Source organism: Piliocolobus tephrosceles, chromosome 16 (genome assembly GCF_002776525.5).
Source record: "Piliocolobus tephrosceles isolate RC106 chromosome 16, ASM277652v3, whole genome shotgun sequence".
Lineage (NCBI taxonomy): Eukaryota > Metazoa > Chordata > Mammalia > Primates > Cercopithecidae > Piliocolobus > Piliocolobus tephrosceles.
Window position 1 is genome coordinate 71,227,345 of NC_045449.1, and position 26,661 is coordinate 71,254,005.

At 55.0% G+C, this 26,661-nt stretch overlaps 1 protein-coding gene and 1 long non-coding RNA gene across 13 annotated transcripts in view; one reads left to right on the forward strand and one right to left on the reverse strand.

Moving 5' to 3' along the window:
• Positions 1-26,661, forward strand: part of SEPTIN9 (septin 9) — a 175,324-nt gene that overhangs the window by 132,533 nt on the left and 16,130 nt on the right. For 10 of the 12 annotated variants that reach the window (XM_023211696.2, XM_023211695.1, XM_023211697.1 and 7 more), the window contains one exon: positions 24,235-24,426. In XM_023211696.2, coding sequence (XP_023067464.1) covers positions 24,235-24,426 — 192 coding nt within the window. Of the gene's footprint in view, positions 1-8,772; positions 8,927-23,769; positions 23,891-24,234; positions 24,427-26,661 lie in introns of those variants that run through there. The other 2 variants (XM_023211706.2, XM_023211702.1) reach the window with 2 other exon arrangements.
• On the reverse strand, positions 2,152-3,218 carry LOC113225100. The gene is made up of 3 exons (XR_003309733.2): positions 3,066-3,218; positions 2,621-2,680; positions 2,152-2,520 (listed from the first exon to the last, which is right to left on the reverse strand). It is a non-coding gene; the product is annotated as an uncharacterized LOC113225100 (long non-coding RNA).

The window sequence follows — 26,661 nt, forward strand, 5'->3', positions numbered from 1 at the left end:
TTTGGCAGTGTGCCCATCCCCCTGGCCATGGTTTACTCTGAACCGGGCACCCTGGGCCCTCCCTCAGTGACGCAGTGAAGTCACTGTGACGTGTGCAGTTGGTGAGAAAGTGCCTCCTGTAGTATTTTACTCTTCTTAGAGGGTGAATAAGGCTTGTTTATTATAAATAATTATTTACAGAATACATGAGGTTTAAGCTGACTGTGGGCCACGTCTTGTCCTCCAGACGGCCTTCCTTCACGGCAGCGTGCCCTGGGTAAACCCACGCACCACCCTAGCTAGAGCTGGTACCCCCACAGGCTCCCTGGACTTACCGTGAAGTGGGGCTGGATTTTCTGCCTGTCCCGAGGAGAGGGCTGCAGGACAGTCCCCAGCGAGCCCTTCTGAGGGCTGTAACCTCTTCCCCTGGTATCTTCCTGCTCTCCAGGAACGTTTCAAGCTTCCAGCAGAAGCCTACCCACCAGAGTCGCTTTCTACCCTGCTCACCATCCGTCCTGCCCTCACTCCTTCAGCAGACCCCCATGCACAGCCCAGTGCAGGAGTTGGGGTGGGAAGGGGTCCCGGGTGGGCTGGAGCAAGGTTCCCAGCCAGGGCGGGGTCCCGAGGTGTGGTCCACAGCTGGGACTGTGATTTGGGGGGCCCTTGCCTTGTTCCAGCCCCGGTACTACCGCTATCCTCGTGCTCAATGGAGACTCAGTGGCTCCAGGCTGTAAAACCTCAGTGAGGTCTGTAGACAGGGAGGAGCCCCACTCGTGGGTAGAGAGACTGCCGGGTCCGTTTGCTTGTTAGGAACCACGTGGCCTTGGACCTGCCATTCCTTCTCTCTGAGCCATAGTCTTTTGTCTGAAAAATGGATAATGATGGTTACCACATCAGGGGCCATCATGAAGACAAACGGAGATGAAATGGAAGAGGCTCAGCACGGAACCTGGACACAGAAGTGCTAAGTGTGTCTTACCAGCTGCGGTGGCTGCCAAGGCCCAACCACATGGCAGCCGCTGGCTGAGTGGTGGGCAGGAAGTGGGGGGCAGGAGCATGCAAGACGGGCCTTCCTGAAGCTTCTGATCCAGTGAGATAAGTATACACTCAGCTCCAAGATGGAATGTCCCGGGAAAGTGGAGACTGCAAAGGCTTTGTGGCCCAGGAATGTGAGATGCACCTCTGGGCGCTAGAATTTCACCAGAGCTCGGGGAGGAGGTCAGCTCAGATATAGGGACAACGGGAGAGATGGGAGTGAGAAAACGGCTTGGTGTCCGGAAGTGGAGCCTGGAGAGGTGGGCATGGGGACAGAGGAGGGCCTTGGGGGCCATGGGCCCATGTGTCCAGGAGGTGGAGGCAGCGAATGGGGCCAGGATCGGCCCCACACATGGTACCACCAGGCCTGCCAAGCCTGCACCTGCTCCTCGGGCCACCTGAGTGCCGCTCCCACCTGGCACCCCTTGGTCTGAGTCCTGCTTCCTGCCCTCCTGGGAAGAGTGAGGCTACTCACATAAAATCCCTCAGCTGTCCTTTCCTGTCCTGGCTGCCTCCCGGCCTTGCCCAGGGTTAGCCGTTGAGCTGAACTGCCCGGTCCCACCTCCCCAGACTCCTGGGGCCTTGCCCTGGCACCAACAGCCACCTCCATCTTCATCATTCACTCATGCATTCACCCAGCGGTGCTTTTTGGGCATCCACTCAGTAATATCAAGGCGCTGAGATGCGGCTGCGGTTAAGACCCCAGGCCCTGTCTGTGAGGACCTCACAGTTGCCATTTCCCCAGAGCACAGCCCCAGCCAGGCACACTGTGGGGTCCAGAAAGAGAAACTAACACATCGCGTTCGTCCATTTCGAGTTGCTGTAAAGGAATAGCCGAGGCTGGGGGGTTATTTGGCTCACGGTTCTGCAGGCTGTACAAGTGGCGCCAGCATCTGCTCGGCTTCTGGGGGGGCCCCAGGAAGCTTTTCCTCATGGTGGAAGGTGAAGGGGGAGCTGGCCCGTCACATGGCGAGAGAGGGAACTCCCAGACTTTTTTTTTTATTTTGAGATGGAGTCTCGCTCTGTCACCCAAGCTGGAGTGCAGTGGCACAATCCTGGGCTCACTGCAACCTCAGCCTCCTGAGTAGCTGGGATAACAGGCACACACCACCACGCCCAGCTAATTTTTTGTGTGTTTTTACTAGAGACGGGGTTTTGCCATGTTGGTTGGGCTGGACCCAAACTCCTGACCTTGTGATCCACCCACCTCGGCCTCCCAAAGTGCTGGGATTACAGGCGTGATCCATCGCACCCAGCCCTCCCAGACTCTTTATAGCAATCAGATCTCCCGCACCTGATGACCATGGGGAGGGCACCAAGCCTTCCATGAGAGATCCGCCCCCATGACTCAACCGCTGCCCCTGCAGGCCTTACCTCCAACATCAGGGATCACATTTCAGCATGAGATTTGGAGAGGACAATGTCCAAACAATATCACGCATGACCTGTCTGTGCGTGCCTCGGTTTCTACATCTACAGAAGCAGTAGAAGCTCCTTCTCTATTCCCTGTTGAGAGGGCAGTGGGCGAGAAATGACTCAGGGATGGGAGGCTGGTCCCCTGAGGGGTCCTGGTGTTTGTGGAGTGGGAGTGAGGGAAGGTGCCTACTTCATGTGTGCCGTGCTGGGCTGGCTCCTCACAGCTCACCGTGGGGCTGCCCGAGGACTGCTGGGGAAGAAAGAGCTAATTAACTTGGAGACCCGACTGCTGAAGTTATCATTAAACTTGAGCAACCCAGGGGCCTCGCTCCCTCTGGGGCCCATGTCACCCAGCACAGTGGGGCTTAACTGAATTTTTTCTTGTCCATCAAGGCTCCTGGCTGATGTGGTTGGGGTTTGGGATATGGGGAGGGAGAGGGCTTGGGCCTCTTCCAGATTTGGAGTGGGCCCACCAGAGATGGCCCAGGAAACCGCGGGGGCCTCCCCCACTAGAGATGGCCCCGGAAACCGCGGGGGCCACCCCCAGCAGCTGGGGGCTCCTGCGGTCATTTCCTCTTGGTCGTGTTGAGCAGCCCTAGGCCCTGGAGCCCTCTGCCGGGGATGCGGGGGCCTACCGGGCCAGGGTCCTCACTGCCACCGCTATGCACAGCTGTGTCTTGCATCTGGGGGGTGGGGTGCTGAGTGGGGTGTCTTAGGAGGCAGGTTTTCCCTTCTTGTCCCTTCTACCCAGAGACCTTGGGGACGAGTTGAGTGAGACCTTTCCGGTTTCTGACTGGCTGTGTTTCTGTTGCCATCCCCCACTCCTTTTAAGTGGAGGTTTATGACTTCCTTCTTTATTTAAAAGGGTCATTTAGTGACTTAGCAGATTGCAGTCTGTGTCACCCAGGGCCCTTTTAAAAATCCATGGGGAGGCTGGGCGCGGTGGCTCACGCCTGTAATCCCAGCACTTTGGGAGGCCGAGGCGGGCGGGTCACCTGAAGTCAGGGGTTCGAGACCAGCCTGGCCAACATGGAGAAACCCTACCTCTAGTAAAAATACAAAAAATTAGCCGGGTGTGGTGGCACATGACTGTAATACCAGTTACTCGGGAGGCTGAGGCAGGAGAATCGCTCGAATCCAGGAGGCGGAGGTTGCAGTGAGCCGAGATCACGCCACTACACTCCAGCCTGGGCGACAGAGTGAGACTCTGTCTCAAAAAAATAAAAATGAATAAATACTAAAAATAAAAATCTGTGAGGAGACCTCTGTGTCCATTGGCTGGGGTGAGGAGAGGGTGAGGAGGTGCAGAGAAGGTACCAGGCTGAGGACCGCTCCGACCCTGGGACTACAGAATTGAAGGAGGGGGCACATGAAAGATGTTCCCAGACTTGGGCTGGAGGCTGGGGACATCCGAGGGCAAGGACGATGCCGTCCCGGCTCTTGCTTGCAGAGGAGTGCACAGGGCTCGCTGGCCTCTTGTTGCTGTTTAAGTGGTAGCTTTATGGAGATAGAATTCGCATATTGTGACCTTGACCTTTTTAAAGCCTGTAGTTCAATGGTTTTGCTGTATTCACAAAGTGGTTGTATTAGGGTCATCCAGAGAAACAGAACCAATAGAAGGTGTGTATGTGTGCACAGATAAAGAGATTTATTCTTGTGAGGAGTTGACTCACCTCATTTCGGAAGTTGGCAAGTGCCAAGATTCGCAGAGTAAATCAGCAGGCTGGAGACTCGGGAGAGCCCGTGGTGTGGCTCTGGTGTCCACCTGAAGGCCCAAGACCCAGGAGAGCCAAGGGCGTCGTTCCGGTCCTGAGACCCAGGAAGAGCCCGTGTGTCCGTTTGAGTCTGAAGCAGGAAAAAACTGATGTTCCAGGTTGAAGGCGGTTAAGCAGGAAGCATTCTCTCTCACTCAGGCCTTGTGTCCTATTCAGACCTTCAGGTCTTTGTCACAAAATTACAAAGGCCCGATCAGAACAAAATCTGAGAAAAACAAAACCCTTTCCTTCTATTGGTTTTGGATTTATTGGCTGGGACCCTGGAAATTAGAGACTGCCAGAGAGATTAACAGGAAACAAGCGTAACAATTCAAGTAAGTTTTACTTGACACAGAGCCTTCATAAGGAAATGAAGACCCAGAGAAACCGTTAGCCTGAGCAGTTTTTGTTTTGTTTTGTTTTGAGACAAGGTTTCACTCTGTAACCCGTCCAGGCTGGAGTGCGGTGGCCCGATCACAGCTCACTGCAGCCTTGACTTCCTGGGCTCAAGCTGGGACCCAGCTGCCGGCCCCAGGAGCTGTTCTGAACCCACTCTTAAGTCCCAGCTCAGACTCCCAAGTAGCAGGGACTACAGGCATGCGTCACCCCGCCTGGCTAATTTTTTATTTTTTGTAGAGACAGGGTCCCACTATGTTGCCCGGGCTGGTCTCAAACTCCTGGACTCAAGCAATCCTCCTGCCTTGGCCTCCCAAAGTGCTGGGATTACAGGCGTGAGCCACCGTGCCCGGCCTAGGCCTGAGCAGTTTTTATTTGTTTTGCTTATTTGTTTTATTTGTTTTTTGCTTGTTTTGAGCAGGTTTTTTTTGTTTTGTTTTGTTTATTTATTTTGCTTTTCTGTTGCCCAGGCTGGAGTGTAGTGGCATGATTTCTGCTCACTGCCACCTCTGTCTCCTGGGTTCAAGCCATTCTCATACCTCAGCCTCCTGAGTAGCTGCGACTACAGGCATGTGCCACCACACCCGGCTAATTTTTGTATTTTTAGTAGGGATGGGGTTTTACCGTGTTGGCCAGGCTGTTCTTCAACTCCTGACCTCAAGTGATCCGGCCACCTCGGCCTTCCAAAGTGCTGGGATGACAGGCCTGAGCCGCTGTGCCCAGCCTGAGCCTGAACGTTTTTATGCTGGGTTTGATGAAGAGTGGAAAGTCGTGGGAACCTGTGACAGAGCAACAAAAGATGAGCTGAACAGTGAGCCCCGGGGGGGGTCTCGGCAAGGCCTGTGTACCGGGGCCCCTCTCAGATCCTCTATCTCTGGAGATGAGGCTGTTCATTTCCCCTGGGTGTAGGGAGGGCACCTCTTTTTTTTTTTTTTTTTGAGACGGAGTCTCGCTGTGTCGCCCAGGCTGGAGTGCAGTGGCCGGATCTCAGCTCACTGCAAGCTCCGCCTCCCGGGTTTACGCCATTCTCCTGCTTCAGCCTCCTGAGTAGCTGGGACTACAGGCGCCCGCCACCTCGCCCGGCTAGCTTTTTGTATTTTTTAGTAGAGACGGGGTTTCACCATGTTAGGCAGGATGGTCTCCATCTCCTGACCTCGTGATCCGCCCGTCTCGGCCTCCCAAAGTGCTGGGATTACAGGCTTGAGCCACCGCGCCCCGCCGGGAGGGCACCTCTTACATGAGGGGCTTATGACCTACTTCAGAGAAGGGGCAGCCAGCGAGTCCTTCTTGGACCTGCCATTTCTTAAATTCCTTCAGCCGAAAATATTCACTGTGCCAAGGCACTGTATCTTGGAGTGTGCCTTCCAAACCCTGTTGCCTTCAACTGATCGGGTGAGGCCCACCCCCATCAGAGCATGCAGTCTGCTTTCCCCGGGCTCCTGATTGCACCCTTTTCCCGTTTGCCTCGAGAACACTCACCAGCAGTGCTTGTGGCTGCAGCATTCACCCCGAGATAACTTTGCCAGGAAGTAGCTTGCTTTTATTATTATTTTCACATCACTCTAGTATATTGACTTCGGAAACAGAAGACATCATTCTGTTTATAGCATATTCCATTTTTAGTAGTGGTATTTCCATTTAAAAAAATGGTAATTCTCAGCCGGGTGTGGTGGCTCACGCCTGTAATCCTAGCACTTGGGAAGGCTGAGGCAGGCCGATCACCTGAGGCCAGGAGTTGGAGACCAGCCTGGCCAACATGGTGAAATCCCGTCTCTACTAAAAATACAAAAATTAGCCGGGCGTGGTGGCAGGTGCCTGTAATCCCAGTTATTTGGGAGGCTGACACAGGAGAATTGCTTGAACCCAGGAGGCAGAGGTTGCAGTGAGACAAGATTGTGCCATTGCATTCCAGCCTGGACGACAGAGCAAGATTCAATCTCAAAAAAAAAAAAAAAGTAATTCTCGATCGCTAAAAATGTCAAATCCTAGAGAACACAGCATTCCTACAAGTGATATTAACATTGTTCTTCATCAGTTGTTGGCTGAAGATTCATTTGATGTATCCGATTTTTCCAGAATAGATGACTCAGATGATCCTGTTGTTTTGCTTAGAAATAACTGCAGGAACAATTAAAAATTTTCTTCTTTTTATTTTTTTTGTTTTTTGAGACGGAATCTCTCTCTGTTGCCCAGGCTGGAGGTCAGTGGCACGATCTCGGCTTACTGCAGCCTCTACCTCCCGGGTTCAAGTGATTCTCGTCTCAGCCTCCCGAGTTTAGCTGGGATTACAAGGTGCCTGCCACCACACCTGGCTAATTTTTTGTATTTTTAGTAGAGACGGTGTTTCACCAGGTTGACCAGGCTGGTCTCAAACTCCTGACCTCAAGTGATCCACCCATGTCGGCTTCCCGAAGTGCAGGGATTACAGGCATGAGCTACCGCACCTGGCCGGTTTTTATATTTAATTTTCACATAGAACATCAGTCAGATTTGCTTCAGCCTCAAAGAGCATGTTTATGTAAAATTGAGTGCTGGGGGTGAGCTGAACTTTTTTTTTTCTTCTAAAAGGTAAAGAGTTAAATATTAAACTCATCCAAAAATACCCTCGCAGATACACTCAGAATAATGTCTGACCAATACCTAGGTGCCCCATAGCCCAGTCCAATTAACACAGAAAATTAACCATTACAGTTACACAGCCATCACCATGAATCCCAGCACATTTCATCATCCTCAAAAGAGAACCTGTCCCCATTAGCCATTCCCTGTTCCCAACTCCGGGCTCTCCGCCCCAGCCACCGCTCATCTGCTTTCGTCTCTATGAATGTCCCTGTTCTAGATAGTTTGTGTAAATGGAATCCTACAATATGTGGCCTTGGTGTCTGGCTCCTTTCACTTGGTAGAATGTTTTCAAGGCTCATCCACATTGTAGCAGGTGCTGGTGCTTCATTCTTTTTCATGGCTGAATAATATTCCATCGTGGATAGACCGCACTGCGTATCTCTTCATCTGCTGATGGATATTTGGGTTGTTTCTACTTGGCTGTTGTGAAGAGTTTTGCAGTGAGTGCCAGTCTACAGGTTTTTGTGCGAACACGTTTTTCATTTCTCTTGGGTAATTACAAGGTCATGTGGTTTAGCCAACCAGCCTTTAAGCCGTGTGTCTGCTGAGGGACCCAGGCCCGGTGGGGGTGCATTGCTGTGCTTGGCCAGCCAGGTGCTGTGAGTCCGTGTCACAGCCATTTCTCTGTACTGTGCTCTGAGGTTGCTCTCACAGGCACAGGGCACTGTGAGCCCCAGGAGGCCAAGGCCCCCTTTGTTTCATCTTGAGTCCAGGCCTCGCTCCATGAACTAGGATAAGTGGACATTGAATCAGCACAGGGACGGGTGTGGCCAGGGATGCAGCATGGCCCCGGAGGCCTGCAGCTGGGTCCTGGCTGCTGACTTCCAGTTTCCTTTGCCTGTTGGAGCCCACAACAAGTCAGAAAGGGGAAATGCAAGGTTCGTGTGTCTTTTCTGTGGTGTATTGGCAGGCCTGGGTGGGTGAGCTGCTTGCAGCTAGTTGCAGCGTGAGAGAGGAAGTGGGAGGGGAGGGGGAGGGGAGGGGGAGGGTGAGTTTGGTGTAACTCACCCCTGGTCGGGGGCTGGGCTGAGGCTGGGGGAAGTGACTTTTATTTTTCTGAGAGGATTCTTCCGTGGGACCAACTTCAAACCCGGGTAGACAGGACCTTCCTGGGGGAGGCTGGAAGTGCTGGGGGCCCCAGGTGAGGGTGGCCACAGGTCTCCCAGGGCCACCGTCTTTGGGAAGAAATGTGTTACCGTCTTTCTGGACTGTCACACACACACACACACACACACACACACACACACACACACACACACACGAGTAAACTGTAACACAAATGTGTACCCATTAAAGTGCCTACTTTAAACCACCACATGACCTGTAAAGCAAAGGCCCTGGCCCTGGCCCGCATCTGAGTACCCACTCCCCAGCCAGCCAGTGGGCAGTTTGTGCTGCAGTCTGTTACCATCCCTCAGGGATACAGCCGAGGAGCCCAGCTGGCTTGGAAGGCCCAGTGGGTGCAGCCTCTGGAAAGCGGTCAGGCTCCGGCCAGGCCCCTTCCCCCTCCCAGCCTTGGGAGAAATTACCATATGAATGTAGCTTCTTCCCGGAGTTGGAAGGGCTGGAAGGGGCCTGGGAGGGGGCAGGCTCCCACCCTAGGAGCTTCCAGGTTCCAGCTGCTGCCCGTGTTGGCTGCGTGAGTGTGAGCGAGCCAGGGGTCACTACTAGGTGGAAGGAGGAAGCCGGCATTTCTTCCTGGAGATCACCGTTGGAGTCCCACAGTAGGTCAACCCCAGGCCCTGGGTCCTCGGGAGGAGGAGAAAGAAGAGAAGCAGGAAGTATGGAGGGTGGGCTGGGACCAGAAGAGACACAGGATTGGGGCAGTGTGGGAGACCCTGGGGGCTCCTTCGTTTAACCAGCTAACATCACAGTGTTCATAAGAACACACTATTCCTGCGGTTTTATTACTTTGCTCTGATTTCAAAAGGCACAACTGATTACTTTAGGGAACGGAGAATCTAAAGAAGGCCTCGCAGGAGAGGGTCAGTTGCGATCAGGTAAATGTGAGCCGTTTATAAACTGTAGAGTGTGGAGCACCGGTCAGCCCTGGGGTCAGTGTTTCTCTGATGCTCAGCTCGGCCTCTGTACCTTTTAGTGCTCCACTGAGCTCTGTGGGGGTCAGGGCTGGGTCTGGTACATTCGGGACTTCTACCAAGCCCCTGGCAGTGTTTCAGTTACTAAATCCAGTTTGCCAGTTACTAAATCCGCTTAGCGGGTTCCCGAATCACTCTTCCGTTGGGGCCGGCCATGTCGCGTCAGGCTTTTCATGCAGGATGGCAGATGGATAGACGCTGGGACCAAGTCATCCTCGGTCTGCGAGACGTCTGCTGGTGTCTGGGAAGATGCTAGCCCTCCGGGGCATGTCTGCCACGCAGCGCTTGGTGACCAGTGGCCCCTAAGGGACCCCCCTGCCTCAGTGTGGGGACTGGCCTGGCCAAGGTCTCAGTGTCTGGTTAGAGTCAGGCATAGGCTCAGGTGTTCTGGCTGGAGGCCCCCTGCCCACGGGCTCTGCTTGTCCTGTGTCCCTGGTCCTTACTGTGTCTTCCGTGTTCCTAGGAGAGCCCCCAGGGGTCCTGAGCCCAGCACTGGGGTTGGGGAATGGGCGGGGAAGTGGGTGGGGATTAGAGTCCCTGGCTGGAGAACAGCCAGGCCCCAAGTCCCCGCCCCATTCCCCTCCCCACCGGGCGCCTCATCCCACACTGACCATTTCCTGAACAAAATTTCCTGCCTCCCACCCTGGCTGTCCCAGGAAGCCCATCCATCCTTCCGCCTTAATGCTTTATGGCTCCAGAAGGACGATGGAAGCCGGAAATCATGAGCCTCTCATTCACAGGCGGCCACACACCAAAGCCGCGGGAACGCCGTGGGAAAGGACTGTGGCCAGCACGGCCGGCACAGAAGGAGTGGTGTTACCGGGGTAGATGGGAGCCGTGGCTGCCCCCATGCTGGTCTGGGAGAGAGGAGGGGCCGGACGAAAGGGCAGCAGGCTGGCCATTCATTCATTCATTCATTCACTCATTCACAGCATCTTACTGGGTGCCTCGGACGTGTAAGGTTTTGTGGGCAGTGAATGCAACAGACCCCAGACAGCGATCTGAGGGCCACGTGTGTAAGAACTGAGGGACCCAGTGTAGATGAGCTATCCTGGGAAAACAAAAGGGAGTTCTAGGAACAGCATGGAGAAAGGACGGCCCCAGCAGGGAGGACCTCTGTGGGTAGCCTCATTGGAAGAGCTGAAAGGCAGCCAGGGAGGCTGTGCGTGGATGGAAGCTGAAGAGTAGGTTAGGGGAGTGTGTTTTGTTAACAAAGACTTCAAGCATTTACTGACCAGGCACAACACTATGTGCTTCATAAATAAATATCTCTTTTGATCCCCAGCATTCTTATGAGACAGATGTTATTATCCCATTTCACATGTAATAACATTGAGGTGTAGAGTGTTTAAGTTACTTGTTCAGGGTCACACCGCACGTCGGTGGTAGGACAGGATTCTGGAGCCATAGGAATATGGTTTATCCCAGGTGCAATGGAAACCAGTCACGGCTTCATGGAGGGAAATGATCAGATTAATAAATTTTACACAGGCCTCCTGCTGCTTTGAGGAGGAGGGATTGGGGTAGGGACAGATAATGGTGGTAGCTTAGATTGCAGGTGGCTGTGAGATGTGTTGGGTTAACGTTGATGGAAGTGTGGGATGGATGAGTGGATTTGGAGTACTGGAAATGGAGGGCCCAGGCCCGGGCGGCCCCTAGAGATCTAGCTGCAATAGCTGTTGGCTGGAGAGGCCGTTCACTTTGATGGAGGATGGGGTGGGAGGCAGGTGGGATGGGAGCTCCAGAGTTCAGCCTGGGGCACGGTCATTTGGTTCAAGGTGTCTTCAGATGTCGGGGCTTGACAGTGGCAGTGGCTGCGGATAGCCAGGACCCAGCAGAGGGCCTGGCACAGTGGGGCCCAGGGACATGTCTTTGAGTCAGGCTGGCAGTCAAGTGTGAATCTGGACAAAGAAGGTGGCATTGTTGGCATTGAATGTCCAGGGGCTGGGTGAAGTCAGCTAGACTCCACGGGTGAGGGTGGAGGAGGAGCCGGCAGAGGCTGAGAGAATCGCCAGAGACAGGAGGAAGGTCAGCAGAACCATGCACAGAAGCCTGGAGAAGATTTGGGGAAAGGAAGGGCTGGGTGGTCGTCATTCCCTGCAGCTCGGAGGCAAGGGTGACCCCTGTGTGTTTCATTCTTCAGAGGACTGGTGGCTCCGTCTGGTCAGAACCCCAAGTCCAGAGGTGTATCTGAGCTTCATGCCACAGTGCAGGCAGCAGGGGCCACAGCGCAGGCCCGAAGGGTCACAGTACGCCTGCTGCTTCCTGGTGTCTCATACCCTGAGCTCAGGTTGCTTGGATGCCCTGTGCAGCATCCCCCAAGGCAGTGTTCCAGAGAGGATGAAAGTGACTGTCTCGAGGTGTGACCAGGTAGTGGTCTATGCACACTGCTTTTTCCTGGGGAGAGTCTGGGATGAAAGGGTATGTGTGTGTTTCTGAAACTGAGACTCCTTGGATAGGCTGCATCCACCTATCCACTCATCTTTCCACCTACCTGTCTTTCCACCCACCCACCCATCCAACCACCCACTCATCCACTCATCCATCCATCCACTCATCCACCCATCCACCCATCTATCTATCCACTCATCCACCCATCCACTCATCCACTCCTCTACCCATCCACCCATCCACTCATTCACCTATCTATCCATCCACTCATCCACCCATCTATCCACTCATCTGTCCATCCACTCATCTACCCATCCACTCATCCACCTATCCACTCATTCACTCATCCACCCATCCACTCATTCAACCATCTATCCATCCACTCATCCACCCACCCATCTACTCACCTACCCATCTACTCATCTACCCATCTACCCATCTATATATCCACTCATCCACCCATCCACCCATCTGTCTATCCACCCATCCATCCATCCACTCATCCACCTATCCACCCATCCACCCATCCACTCATCCACCCATCCACTCATTCACTCATCTATCCATCCACTCATCCACCCACCCATCCACTCACCCATCCATCTACCCATCCACCCATCCACTCATCTATCCATCCACTCATCCACGCACTCATCCATCCATCCACTCATCCACCCATCCACTCACCCATCCATCTACCCATCCACTCACCCATCCATCTACCCATCCAATCGTCCACCCATCCACTTGTCTACTCATCCACTCATCCATCCATCCACTCATCCACCAATTCACTCATCCACCCATCTACTCGTTCACCCAGCCATCCAGTCATTCATCCATTTGCTCATTCATCCACCCACCCATCCATTCACCTGCCTGTTCATCCACCTACCCATCCGTTCATCCATCTGTCTATCCACCCACCCACCCACTCACCCATTCATACACCCATACACCCATCCATTCATCCAACCATCCATCCCCATCCTTACTTCAGAAAGCATTTGAAGTTGCTGGGGTGTGCACTTGGAAAATGCATCATAAGCTTTCGTAAGGCCTCTCTTTGGCTTCCTCACTTCTTTGATTGATCTTTCTTTTGGACATGTAGGATTCTGAGCAGCTCTTCTGGGAGGTGGGTGCAGTCCAGGTAGGTTGCCTGCAAAGCTAGGACCGAGGGAGCCACATCCAAGGCCTTGTGGGTTCCCAAGGCAATGGCACTGTGGGCCTACTGCTTCCAGACCTCCTCAACTCCCAGGCTCCTGAGCAGGAAGACTCCTGGGGCAGGGCCTGGAGATGGGGAGAGAAAACAACTCCAATCTCCCAACTCTTGTCAGCACAGGTGGGTGCTACCTGGATTGGGGGCACCTGGAGCAGCTGGCCCCTTCACCCCTTTCCCCCACCTTCCCAGCCCTTCTGGCTATAATCAGACAGTTGTGTGCGATGTCTTTCTCCCTCCTGAAGGAGTCATTTAGTCAGGCTCCTACTCATAGCCCAGGAATGTGCCCCTCCCTGCCTGTCCCCCACCCCCAAGCAGGCCCTGCCTCCAGCCAGCCCCCTGCTCTCTCTGAAGGGCCTGGGCATGGGGCAGCCTCTGCAGCATCCTCAGGGCCTGATCTGCACAGCAGAAGGGAATTAGGGGAAAGCTTTTTTTTTCTACCCAGTTCCTGGCAGGGGGCCACCCTGTTGCACCCCAGAGACCCTTGTCTACGTGTTGTTATTTCAGATGATTTCATAAGTTGGGGGAGGTGGAAACCCAGACCCCCCGGCCCCTGTTGTTGCCTCACTGCCGAGCTCTGCTGTGTATCTGCTGACAGGCCTGCTGATAGCAGAAGGGGTTGGAGAGAGGGAGGCTCTGGGTCCTGCCCTCCCCCACCCCTGCTTAGGGGACATCCCTGATAAGAGGAAATTCCAGCCTGTGACAGATGGCCAGTGTCCACCCACCCACGAGGGAACTTTTCTTTCTCTTTAAGTTTGCAGATTTGCCAGGAACTAATGGAATCTCTGTGGTTGGTTGGCCACTGTGGACATGGCCAGAGGGCTGGCACAGGCTGGATCTTGGGGTTGCTTTGGGGTAGGGGGCCGCTCCTGCCGGAAGGTTCCCTGGGGTGAGGGAGGCATCAGGGCCATTCCCTGATCCTCTCTCTGCAGTGGATCCACTTCAGGGGCTGGGGCAAGGCAAGAGGGCAGCGGAAAACAGAATATAAAATAGCACCCCCCACACACCACAGCAGAAGTCAGAGGATTTCATCTTTGGCCTGCCCTCCCTGCAGCCTGAGTTCTGCGAGTGGCTCTTTAGGAAGTGAATGGCGATGGTTTGCAGGTCAGAGCTTGCTCTGGCCCGAGATTGATGTCTCAATAGGCCATGGAGCCTGGGTGAAAAAACTCAGGCTAGGGAGGTGGCGGGCTGCAAATGAAAGAACAGAGGAGGCCTCTTCCAGAAAGGGGCGGGTGGTGTGGGGAGCCTTTGGACTTTGTCCAAATTTGACTTTACCGACTGGGGCCGATTGAAAGCGTGCTGGCAGAAAGGCAGAGCTGCTTCAGATTCCTTCCTCCACAATAGAGGAGAGGTTTGCTTGAAAAGGTTTGGCGAGGGAAAAGCTGGAGGAACCTTGGCCGGCATTAAAAGTGGGGACCCCCGCCCCCCTGCCTTGGGGGCGCCTGGCGCCCCTGAATGAATGAAAGAGGAGGCTGGATAGAGACACACACCACCTGTCCTTTCCAGGTCCTGCAAAGGAGCACACAGGGTTCTCGTTGGCTCTTCCACCTTGTCGCTCCCTGAGAAGGAGAGAGCACTGACAGGGGAACCGTAAAGCTGCGGCTTTGTTTAAGCCCCATCGTGGAAACCGGAAAGAGCTCCAGCTCGGAGAAAAATGCAGCTCTTTGCCTTTGCAAATCCGTGTCTTTCTCTGGGAGGCCAGAGCCATTGTGCTCAATTTCTAAGCAGGGTTTCAGAGTTTCTCAGGAGGGGAAGGCAGAGTCTCAGATTTCCGGCATCCCAGGTCCTAAGCAGACTTTGAGGAGACGCTTCTTGCCCCATACCAAGTGTGAAGTGTAATTGGATTTGGAGTTAGTTAACAAATTAGATGAGCTGTGTGCATTTTAAAAATTCAGTCCTTGATCCCCCACCCACACACTTTTGCACAATTTGGTCATTGATATTCAGTGTTTCCATCTTTAGAAGAGAACAGGAAGTCCCCGGTGACATTTATGGAGTGTTTGTAGTAGCTTGGGTAGGTTAATGGGAACACAGTGCAGTGAAAAGCGGAGTTGAGATGGGAAAAGATCCTGTTTTCAGAGCTCCCCAGGGATGACATTCCTCAGCGTCTCTGTCCACCCCCTCTGGAGTCCACTGCCCGTGAACAGCAACTTGTTCTCACTTGGGAGCTTTTCCTGCCGGAGCTCAGGGATGGAGGCCAGCTGGCCTCAGTCTTCTCCTCTTACCTCTTTGTTTCTCAGACTAATCTTCCACCTTGAATAATTTTTTTAACCTGCCCTCCCTCTTCTCTAGCTGTAGAACCCAGAACTTCGTGTGTGTGGTCGAAAGTTTAGAGAGTGCTGAAGGTAACGCTGAGATAACCCTATTCAATTCTGTAAGTTCTCATCACACCAAGTTCTTTTTTTTTATTCTCATTTATTTCATCTTATAGAGATGGGGCCTCGCTACATTGCCCAGGCTGGTCTTGAACTCCTGGGCTCAAACGATCCTCCCGCCTCAGCCTCCCAGAGTGCCAAGTTATTGTTTTTAATTGGGATCCACTGGCCTAGGGATTCTTTGATGAACCCTCCAAAATGCGTGCGTGTCTGTCTGTCTGTCTGTCTTCAATGTATACTTTTCTAGGGAGAGTCTTTACTTTTCACCAGATTCTAAAAGAGGTTTGTGGCACACACATGTCCTGTACAGTCAGGACAATTCAGATTGTGAATTCCTTACATGTTAAAGACTGCTTTCAGATCTGCCCGGAAGGCTTTGCTAATAAACATTTAAATAAATGAACTTGAAATTCCCATGTGCCACCGCTGTTTTCATTCTGACTGCTCTCAAGCCTGTAGTGTCATCTGTTTGTTACTGTGAAGTAGACACTCAATACATACTTTTCAAATGAATCAGTGTTGTGGTCTTGGTCCACTGGAACCCCGGGATCATCGTCTACCATTATTGTCTATAGTTCTTTACCATCTTGTTCCAGAGCAGTTCTTTCTCTGAGGTCTGCCCACCTCTGCACGTGTGTCTAGTTTCCAGCCCTGTTGCCTTACCATTCTCTTTCCTTTACCTGCATTTCCTGAACTATTAGTAGTTAACAATAGCTTCTCCCTCAACCCACTCACTCATACCTGAAGTGAGAAGTCATCGTTGAGGCCTCTGTGGATTTTGTCAGCCCAACCTGGGGCGGCCTTCTGGAGGTGGAGTTTTCAGATGATGGATGGACATTTTGGTGTCTGCTCGGTGGATCCACCTGGGAGCTTTGGCAGTGGCGCCGGGGCAGCTCTGTCTCTTCATTTTGGCTGTGGGACCCCTGGTGCACTAGGGTTTCTCAAATAAGCATCTGTGTCCTGGGAGAGCCATAGGCAGGGCTGAGAGGGCCCCTGGAATCTGGGACCCCCAACCTGGCCCAGTAGCTGGTACCATCACCTTTCTTGCAAGGAAGTTATGGAAACTTTGCATAAAACACTCATGTGCTTTGATAGGCCTGGAGTGGCTCTAAGCCCTGGGAAGAGCCCTGGCAACTTTTCCTGACTGGCGGGTGGAATCTTCTCCTGGCAGTTCAGGGCTCTGCCTCCAACTCCCTGGGGGAGAGCAACTGAGGGAGGAGCTGGAGGCCAAGGCCTCAGTGCTGAGCTGCCCACACCGCAGTTGGCACCTTCTGGGTCCTGGCTGCAGGAACCCCATACTTCTCCAGCCTTTCCATGGTGCCCAAAGACCTGGCCTGGGGAGGGGGTCAGCAGCCTGGGGCTCACCTACCTGGCTTCAAATCCTGGCTCTACCGCTTACTCGCTTTGCGACCCTCATAATTGACAAAAGTCCTCTTGGCCTCAGTTTCCTTTTCTGTGAAATGGGACAGTATCAGTGAGTGCCTTATAGGAATGTGTGATGATCCATGAGTTATAGTAATTCCTGAGCAGCGTTTAGAGTAACACCTGGGGCTGGGTGCCGTGGCTTATGTCTATAATCCCAGTGCTTAGGGAGGCCAAGGTGGGAGGATTGCTTGAGGCCAGGAGTTCGAAACCAACCTGACCAACATTAGTGAGACCCACTCTCTAAAAAAAAAATTAGAGTAACGCCTGGTACAGAGAGCCCCAGTAAACCTCGACAGCTCTGATGAGCTTTGTTTCTTCATTTGTTCATATTCATTCACCAGACTTTTTGCCGGGGCTTTGCCGTGAGCCCTACGCTGCTCTGAAGAAAGCTGGGCCGGAGTGAGCGTGATTGATGGATGAGGTGTCTGGCTTCACAAACCCTACGTGGGGAGGTCGTGGTGAGAGGAAACCGCACACATCATTATTCAGTTACCATCGTGGGGAGACTGCCTGGACGCAGAGGGCAGGCTCTGTGTGGGAGCAGGGAGGGTAAGCCCTGGTTGCGAGGCAGGGCTTCCCCAGGATTCAGCAGGGATCTGAAGGACTTTGCAGGCACCCAGGGAGGTAGGAGAGGAAGAGGGAGCGGCCCTGGCTGGACCCTGTCCCCCTAGCATTGCCTGCATCAGGGACTCACTCACCTTTAAGAAGCCTCTTTGTGGGAGACAGGGAGCATCTGTTAATTGATAGGACCTGAAGTCCTCCATGAGCTCAAGGGTTCTGGGAAGGCCTGCAGGTGGCGGTAGGGCTGCCGCAGGAGCGGTGGCCCCAGGGTCTGGATTCCAGGGAGCCTGTAGAGGGAGGGCAGCTTGAGGCTGCTCCTGTGTGTGTTGTTATGAGGCAAAGGAAGGAGAGTGCTGGGCCCAGGCTGGGCCGGGGTGGATGGAGGCAAGGAAGTCTTCGCCAGGGCAAGGGCACCAGCTGCAGTTGCCGGCAGCTTTCTCTTGGACACGGGCCTGGAAGGCTGACAGGGTGTGGTGAGTGCCACTGGCTCCACTGCCGTGGCCTGGTCAGTGGCTTCACAGGCCTCCGTGGGCAGGAGGAGGATGACCTGGCATTCAGCTTGGCCACCATTGGCAGTGACTGACGAGGTATGTGGAGATGCGGCCATTTCAGTCCGTGCCCTGAGAGCCAGGCATGGGTTGGATTTGGGGAAGATGGGAATGGCATTGACTTGACTTCAGAGCTTTGTCCTGGGGTGCAGGCCCGGCTGTGACATGGGTACCATGTGGCTGTCCCCTGAAGCTGGGAACGGCATTGGGCCGTGGCTCAGGGTCCCTTGCCCCAGCGACACCATCTCTGCATTTGGCCAGCAAGGCTGATGGGATGTGTGTGGACATTTCTGGGTCGTAGACCAGGCAGCATGACACACAGGGAGGGGTGGGCAGAGAAGGGCGGCCCCTGGGTCTCGGTTTCCACGTCGGGCTTTGCAAGCCTGCTGTGTCAAGCCTCTCCCTCGGCACTGGGCCAGGTGGGGCAAGGTCAGCCCTGGGGCTGTGATGAATGTGAGTGCCTCTAAAGTGTGCCACATCCAACAGCTGCCTCCTCTCTGGGCACTGTCTCCCAGCCAGATATCCTACAGCCCCCGTCCCAGCCACAGGCAGTGATCCAAGTCCCTCATCCTTGGCAGGCCCTGGGGTGGGGGTAAGAATTTGTCACCAAGCGCAGACATTGGCAGAGGGTGCTGGCTCAAGGCTGAATGGATTACATCCCTGCCTTAGACCCACCCGCAGCTCTGGAGAAAAGATGGCCCAGTGGACGCTGGCGGGAGGAGGGAGCTGGTCCCCAAGATGGGCAGATATAGGGGCAGTCCCCATCACAGGACCAGTGACCCACTGCCACCAGTGCCAGTGAATGGCAGAGGGGCCCTGGCACAAGGCCTGGGTTCAGAATGGGAACCTGCAGAGAAACCGTCAAGGTCTCCTGCCACCTCACACCTCCGGCTGGCTGCTACCCCAGAAACATCCTCGCTGCAAGAAGATGGGGGGCTTGTCTGGGGCACAGTCTGGCAACACCAACTTGAGGAACTCAGGCCTAAGTGTTGGCATCTGGGCCTCAGCTGTCCTCTGAGCTGTAAAGCTGGCTCCTGGGCACTTGTGGAAAACATTGGACTCTTTATTTTATTGTACTTTACATTCTGGGATACACGTGCAGAACGTGCAGGTTTGTTACGTAGGAATACATGTGCCATGGTGGTTTGTTGCACCCACTGGACTCTTCAATCCAGCTCCACTAGAAATGACTGCCTTCTTTCCCTCCTTCCCTCCCTCCCTCCCTCCTCCCCTCCCTTCCTTCCTTCCCTCCTTCCTTTCCCCTCCCTCCCTCCCTTCTTTTCCTTCCTCTCCCTTCCTCATGGGGATATAATTTCCATATTACACTATCCGCCAATTCAGAAAGCACAGTTGAGTGGCATTTTTTCACAGCCTTCTATAAGCATCACCTCTAATTCCAGAACGTTTTCCTCACCCCAGAAGGAAACGCCATCCTCGGTACACAGTCACTCCCCTTCCCCCAGCCCCTGGAAATCACCAGTCTGCTCTTTGTCCCTATAGATGTACTTACTCTGAACGTTTCATATAACTAGAACCATAAAAGATGTGACCTTTTGTGCTTGGTTTCTTGCAGTTGGAATGTTTTCAGAGTTCACCTCTGTTGGAGCATGCTCGTGCCTTTTTATGGCTGAGTCATAGTCCACTGTGCGGACTCACCACGGTGGGTTCCTCCATGCCTCTGTTGGCGGATGGATGTGTTAGTTATTTCTGGAGCGCGTGTGTTGCGCTACTCAGGGGCTGCGCTAGGAGCTGGGATATCACTGAGCAAGCCACAGCCTCGGGCACCCGGGAGCTCACAGAGCAGGAGCTGGGAGGGAGGTCAGGAGGTGCATGGCCTGTTTCACAGGGTGGAGAGACTTGCGAAAGGTCATTTGGAACCAGAACCAGAACCAGAGCCCCAGGCCCCTGACTCTCAGCCGTGGAGCCAGGAGGGAAGCTCTGCATTTTGCTTTGACTGTGGGGTGACCTGTCAGTTACTGTCCAAATCAGAACCTTTCTGAGAGTTGACGTGGGTACTGGTGATCATTAGTCTGGATACCCGAAAGAATGGAAAGCAGGGACCGAGACAGATCCTTGCACACCCGTGCTGGTAGCAGGGCGAGGCCTGGAGGTACAGTGGGGATCCCAGCGGGGCAGCTGCCATCTTGCTGGAGCCCGCGGTCTGTGGAGGGGATACAGGTGTTAACCGCATATCACAAGCAGGAATGTGAACTTTCAGGGTAGCCAAATTCAGTGAATGTCTTGTGCTGGCCTGGCCACTTATAGTGGCATTTCAGGAAAAAAATCACTCTGTGGACCTCAGTTTCCCATTAGTAAAGAGTAGGTTGGACTGGAGTTCTGTATCATCCAGTATAGTTGCCGTTTATGAAATGTGGCTATTTAAATTTAAATAAAAATAAATAAAAATTCTGTTCCTCAGTTGGACTAGCTCAGTGTCCAGTGCTGAGAAGTCACTTGTGAATGCGTTGTGGCAATTCCTCAAAAAACTAAAACAAGAACCACCATACCATCCCATAATTCCACTTCTGGGTATGGATTCAAGAGAATGCACAGCGTCTTCAAGAGCTAGAGGTGTTTGTACGCCCACATTCATAGCGGCTCTGTTCACAGTAGCCAGTGGGTAGAAACAACCCGCATGCCTGTGGTCAAATGAATGAAGAGTTCAAAAGTAGAACAGGCTGGGTGCGGTGGCGCACGCCTGTAATCCCAGCACTTTGAGGTGCAGGTGGATGGTGGATCATCTGAGGTCAGGAGTTCGAGACCAGCCTGACCCACATGGAGAAACCCCGTCTCTACTAAAAATACAAAATTAGCCGGGCGTGGTAGTGCACGCCTGTAATCCCAGCTACTCCGGAGGCTGAGGCAGGAGAATCGCTTGAACCCGGGAGGCAGAGGTTTCGGTGAGCCAAGATCGCGCCATTGCACAACAGCCTGGACAACAAGAGCAAAACTCCGGATCAAAAATAAATAAATAAATAAATAAAGGGTGGAACATACAAGGAATTTGACTCAGCCATAAAGAGGAAGTTGTGATACCTGTGACAGCATAGGTGAACTTTTAGGGTATTACACTAAGTGAAATAATTTGGTCACAAAAGGGCAACCGTGTAGGATCCACTTATGCGAGGTCCCTAGAGTAGTCAGATTCAGAGAAACAGCAGAATGGAGCTTGCCAGAGGCTCGGGGGATGGGGCTGGGGAGTTGTTTAACGAGGACAGTTTGTTTTCCAAGATGAAAAAGTTCTGGAGATTGGTTGGTTACACAACATTGTGAATGTGCTTAACACCACTGGACTGCGCACTTCAAAATAGTGACCGTGGTAAATGTTATGGCAATTAAAAGGAAAAGTCACGTGGCCAGCGGCTACCATGCTGAGCTGCGCAGGCCTTGGACAGTGTCGTGGTCACAGACAATGGAGTGCGTGGTCTTTACCATTCTTTCCAGCCGCAGGAGCACTGTGGGATCCTGGGGCCAGGCCCCTGGTGGCTTTCTGTGGAAATCAAAGTTTTAGTTCACGAAAGTGTCTCTGGGTGTGGGGTCTCTGCTTCTCCCATTTGGGGGTCCTGAAGGCAGACCCCAGAGCTCACCTGGCCAGGTAGGAGAGCGAGGCGGGCTTTGGCATTGCTCTCTCTGTGCCTGCCTGCGGGCCAGCTGGAGCCTGCAAGGCCGCCTGTCGAGGGAGGGGTCGCAGGAATGGCTCTCACCTGTGCAGAAGGCCAGCCACTGCCCTACATCAGTGGCAAAGATGGGGCTTGGCTATGTTTTATGATTATTTCTCAAGCTGGGCGCCTGGCGGGCAGGATGTTTGGTTTGAGTTTCTGCAGAGTGCTGGTGCCTGGGGAGGGGCCCAGCTGCAGCGGAGGCCGCGTCTCTTGCTCTGGGCTCCAGGGGCGTTGGGGGCAAGGAAGGAGAGTTCAGGGGGCAGCACCTCCCCCCAGGCCCTGCTGGTGTTGAGGGATGCTGGGGGGAGGTGGGGGTGGGTAGGGGCTGGTCCCAGTCCCGGGCAAAATGACTCTCAGACCCACAGACAGATGGAAGCAATTTTCGGTCACGTGGTCGGGGCTAAACTGCTGCCCCGCAAGGCAAGGCTCCATGTCTGGCTCCAGGAAGCGGCCCCAAAGCCACATGGTCCAGGGCCAGATGCAGGCTGTGGCTTTGTTTATTTAAAGGTTCTGAAAGCCCAGGGGAGAGTATTTCTGAAAGGGGAGCAGAAGCAGGAGCAAAACCCCAAAGGCTTCCAGGCTGCATGGCCTGGGGGCAGGGGCATGTGGGGGCACAGAAAGAGGAGACCTGGCCTCCAGGTCTGCCCGGGGGTATTGCTGTCAGCAGTGGAGATGTGTGCACCCCCTTGGCAGTTCCCAACAAGGAATTACATTGTTCCTTTGTTCCCCCTGTTCCCTAAGATAGGAATTGCTGTGCCCTGTGGAGCCTGAGAAGACAGGGAGGTGCTTGTGAGGATAAACCAGCCCCCAGTTTCTGGCTTCCAGAGTCTTTCCCTCTCACCTCTGATGCCTCAGACCTGGGGAGTCTCCCTCCGACACCAGTGAAATAGGCTGAGGGGGATGGCTTGAGGCGTCTGGGGACGGGGGCGCAGCCAGGTGGGGGTGCTCAGTGAGCATTTCTTGAGTTTGGTTCTTGCCCAGCAAGTGGAAGGGCAGTGGAACTGAAGTCTCCCCTGGCCCCTCCTGGCCTGGAAGCCTGCCTCCCGCCTTCTGGGCAGGGTGAGGAGTGGGCGTGGGCCGGGAGGGCTGCCTCCTGTCTGGGAGGGCTGCTCGCCTGCCCGTCTCGGGGGATGTGCCCCCCGCAGCTTCCCACGCTGTGGCCCTGGCTCCCACGCCGGCTCCACTCCCCTGTGGCTGTCCCTGGTGGGTGCCCACCCTTCCAAGGGAAAAGCCACTCCCCTCCCCGAGGGCTGGCAGGAGAGGCCCTGCCGGGGAGCACGCTGTGTGGTCCCTGTCTTAGCGCAGGATGCCTGAGGCCAGATCCTCCTTGGGAGGCAGGATGGGGCGAACGTCTCCCGACAGGCAGAGCAGGGCCCAAGCGGGGAGGGGGGCCCAGAACAGCAGCAACCCAGCCTGCTTGGGAGCTGAGGGCCACCAAGGGCAGCTCCAGCCTGTGGGGACTAGCGGAGGCGCTGCCTCTGTGACCAGCGAGTTGTTTGCACCCACGCGCATGCACCAGTGAGTGTGGCGAGTCTGGGGTGCGCTGGGACCTGGCCCGTGTGCCCTCCAGCCAGCCCTGGTGGGAACCAGCCCCATCCTGGGAACCCCTGGAACTCCGCTGCGTGGGAAGATCCAGGTCTTTGGCAGGTGCCTTCCGGGCGCCCGCCCCCAGCCCCAGGCCTCTGACCCGTGTGTGGAGTCTTAACAGCAGCCAGGGCAAGGCCATCGAAGGGACCTACAGACAGACGAGGCTTGAGTGATTTCGGGAGGTTCAGCCCCACGTGCCCCACAGACCTGAGAGTAAAACTTGGTCCTGGCCTGTGGGTGTGCAGCCTGTGGGTGCTGGCCAGGCAGACAAGACGGCCGCCTGGGTCAGTCCAGGGGGAGGCAGAGGTGGAATGGGCACCCCCTCCCCTCCGTGCACCCAGGGGCAGCTCTGCACCCAGGTACCCGCCCTGCACCCAGCACTTTTCCTTCCCTCAGGACTACTGGCTCGTGGTATGGGATTGAACACACAACTCCATGGGGACGACGCTGGATCTATCCCGCTTTCTTACAAGACCGTTCCTGGGGACGTGGGAGGCGGGGACGGACGCCGGTTCTATCCCCTTTCTTACAAGACCGTTGATGGGGACGTGGGAGGTGGGGACGGACGCCGGTTCTCTTACAGGACCGTCCATGGGGACGTGGGAGGCGGGGACGGACGCCAGTTCTATCCCCCTTTCTTACAAGCCCATCCCTCCTGTGTCTTGGCTCCCAGGTCGACCTCTAAGGCCTTTGAGCGGCAGCAGGAGGTGCAGCTTATCTGAGTGGAGGTGAAGGAGAGGGCCAGGTCCACATGGGTGGCCGGAGGCCGTGTGGAGGCCGGGAGAGGAGAGCGCCCTACACCCTTGTCTGAGCAGCCCTCCAGGGTACAGAGACAGGAGTTTAGGGTCAGCCCTGCCTTAGAGCGGAGGGGGCCGCCAGGTTGGCACAGCTCCTAGAAGAGGAGATGAAAAAGCCTGGCCTTGGGAGTTTGGGGATGGAGCTTTGCTGGGGAGGCAGCGTGGCTGCAGGATGGTAGCTTTTTAGAGGACACCACGGCCAGGGGCATCCACCCTGGGGAATTCTCAGGGGTCTCCTGGGCAAGTCACTTAGCCTTTCTGAGCCTCAGTGCCTCAGTTTCTCCATCCAAGGACGGGTGTGACATCCACCTGGCAGGGGCCTGTGTGTGAGGCCCTGTCTCGCTCTAACTCCTCTGTTCTTCCTTCCCCAGCCACTGAGGCGGCTCCCAGCTGCGTTGGCGACATGGCCGACACCCCCAGAGATGCCGGGCTCAAGCAGGTGCCCGCACCACGGAACGAGAAGGCCCCGGTGGACTTCGGCTACGTGGGGATTGACTCCATCCTGGAGCAGATGCGCCGGAAGGCCATGAAGCAGGGCTTCGAGTTCAACATCATGGTGGTCGGTGAGTCCTCACCCCGCCTGCCACTCAACCCATGCCGGAAACCAGCCTCAGCCCCCAGGGCGGGTCCTTTGGGCTTGGTCTTCCCTTCTGTAAAACAGGGCAGCAACCCTGACCTCAAGGACAGATTGCCAGTGACATTGCATGTGCGTGCATGTGCCTGGGAGGAGCCCACAGTCTCCAGCGGCTCCTCAGAGGGGCCTGTCCTGCACATGCAGGGCCCCTGAGATGACTTTGGGGAGCCCAGGCCGGCCTGGAGCAGGTCCTGATGAACGGTCACTGCCTCTGAGCAATGACATCAGCCTGTGCAGAGAATTTCTGTGGCAGCTGTCCCCTCACTGTTGCTCCAGCCTGGCCCTCCAGGCTCCCCACCGCAGCCTGGCTGGAGGCTTCCCAGCAGCTCAGCTTCAGCACCTGCCCTGGAATTGCGGCCTTATGGCTTCAACACCCCCAGTGGCCCTGAGAACTGGAGGTCACCACGGGAGGTCATCGATCAGTACGACCTGGGCAGGGTGAGGGGGCTGGGCTGGGATCTACAGTGGGCTGCCTCTTGTTTCCAAAGCCCCCCAGGTCCCATTCCAACCTCACAGTGACCCTGTGAAGGGGGCGTCCCGTTTTCCAGGCAGACACGAGGCGCAAGGAAGGCTGCCGGGGTTCCTTAGCTCACAGGGCAGAGAACCGCAGCCACCGTTTTGACTCCCAGAACTGTGTTCTGCCTACTCCATGGGGTCCAGGGAGGGGTCTGGGGAAGTGCCCCCACCAGCTCACACCCTAAACAAAGGTGAGCTTGTGGGGTTTCTGTAAGGTGTCCGGGCACCTTTCAGGCCGGGCCTGTTTCTCCAACTTCTGCCAGCTGTGCATGTCCTTCTTGCGCAGCTCTGTGGGTGCAAACCCACACCTGCCAGCCTGACGTCTTTCTTTCCTCTTCTGCATTGACCTGGGCCCTGGCTCCCCTGGGGTCTTGGTGTCCTCTCTGCTTCCTGTGGCCTCATGGGACCTGGCTGCTCGCGGCCCCACTGTGCTCACAGCTGCCTGGAAGCCGGCAGCCTGCTTCAAGGGAGGGTGGAGGTATGGGGTCCCCTCCTATGGCCCCCACCCTGCTCTGCCTGTTACCCTGAGAATTTAGGGCTGCCTCCCAGGAAGACGGCTGGAGAGAAAGAGAGGGGAGAGGCCCAAAGGCAGTGGCCAGGCTGGGATTCACCTCTGTGGGCTGGGGAGGAACTGCCGTGCTCCCTAGCCAGGGACAGGGTGAGAAGGACCTGGGAACTTCTGGGTCCCGGCCATGGCACAGGCCTTCTTCCAGAGCTTTGGCCCCAAGAAGAGGAAGAGGCAGCCCAGCAGCCCTCGCTGCCTCCTGTGGCTGCCACTCTAACAGCCTTGCCCTCTGGGAAGGGTGCCCAGGAGGCTTTCACCTGTCTGGGCCTCTTTGCCCTTTCCACCCTGAGAAGAGCAGTGGTCCTGATTCCCCCCAAGGTTACTCCCTCCTGAGTGATGCTGAGTAAGGAATAAGACATGGGGCAGCTCTGCTCTCCTCCCTCCCTCCTCCTCCCTCTTCCCTCTTCCCTCCTCCTTCCTCCCTCCCGTAGCAGCCATGCCCACCTGCAGAGATGCAGGCAAGGTGGAGGGACACCTGTTTGTAGGTCCACAGACCCCAGGGAGAATCCCAGCTTTGTCCTAACTCAGCAGGGTGAAACTTGTGTGTCTTCCCCCGGGCTTCTCCTCTGTGAGCCTTGGCTTCCTCATCCATAAAAAGGGATCATCCTGTAAAATGAGATCGAGCAAGCAGGCCCCGGGCAGGGTCCCTGACAGGTTGTGGTTGTTCAAGAAGTTGCAGCAGTGGTGATGGTGGTGGTGATGAGGATGATGGGGATGGTAATGACGGTGATGATGATGGTCATGGTGATGGGGTGATGGTGATAGTGGAGATGGCGGGGTGATGGTGATAGTGGTGGGATGGTAGTGGTGATGTGAGTGATGTTGGTGATTGTGATGATGGTGGTGGTGTTGATGGGGATGATGGTGGTAGTAGTGATGGTGATAGTGGTGGGATGCGATGGTAGTGGTGATGTGAGTGTTGTTGGTGGTGAGGGGGATGATGGTGGTGGTAGTGGTGATAGTGGTGGGATGGTCGTGGTGATGTGGGTGATGATGGTAGTGATGGTGATGGTGGCGATGGGGATGATGGTGATGGTGATGGTGGGATGGTAGTGGTGATGTGGGTGATGATGGTGATGATGG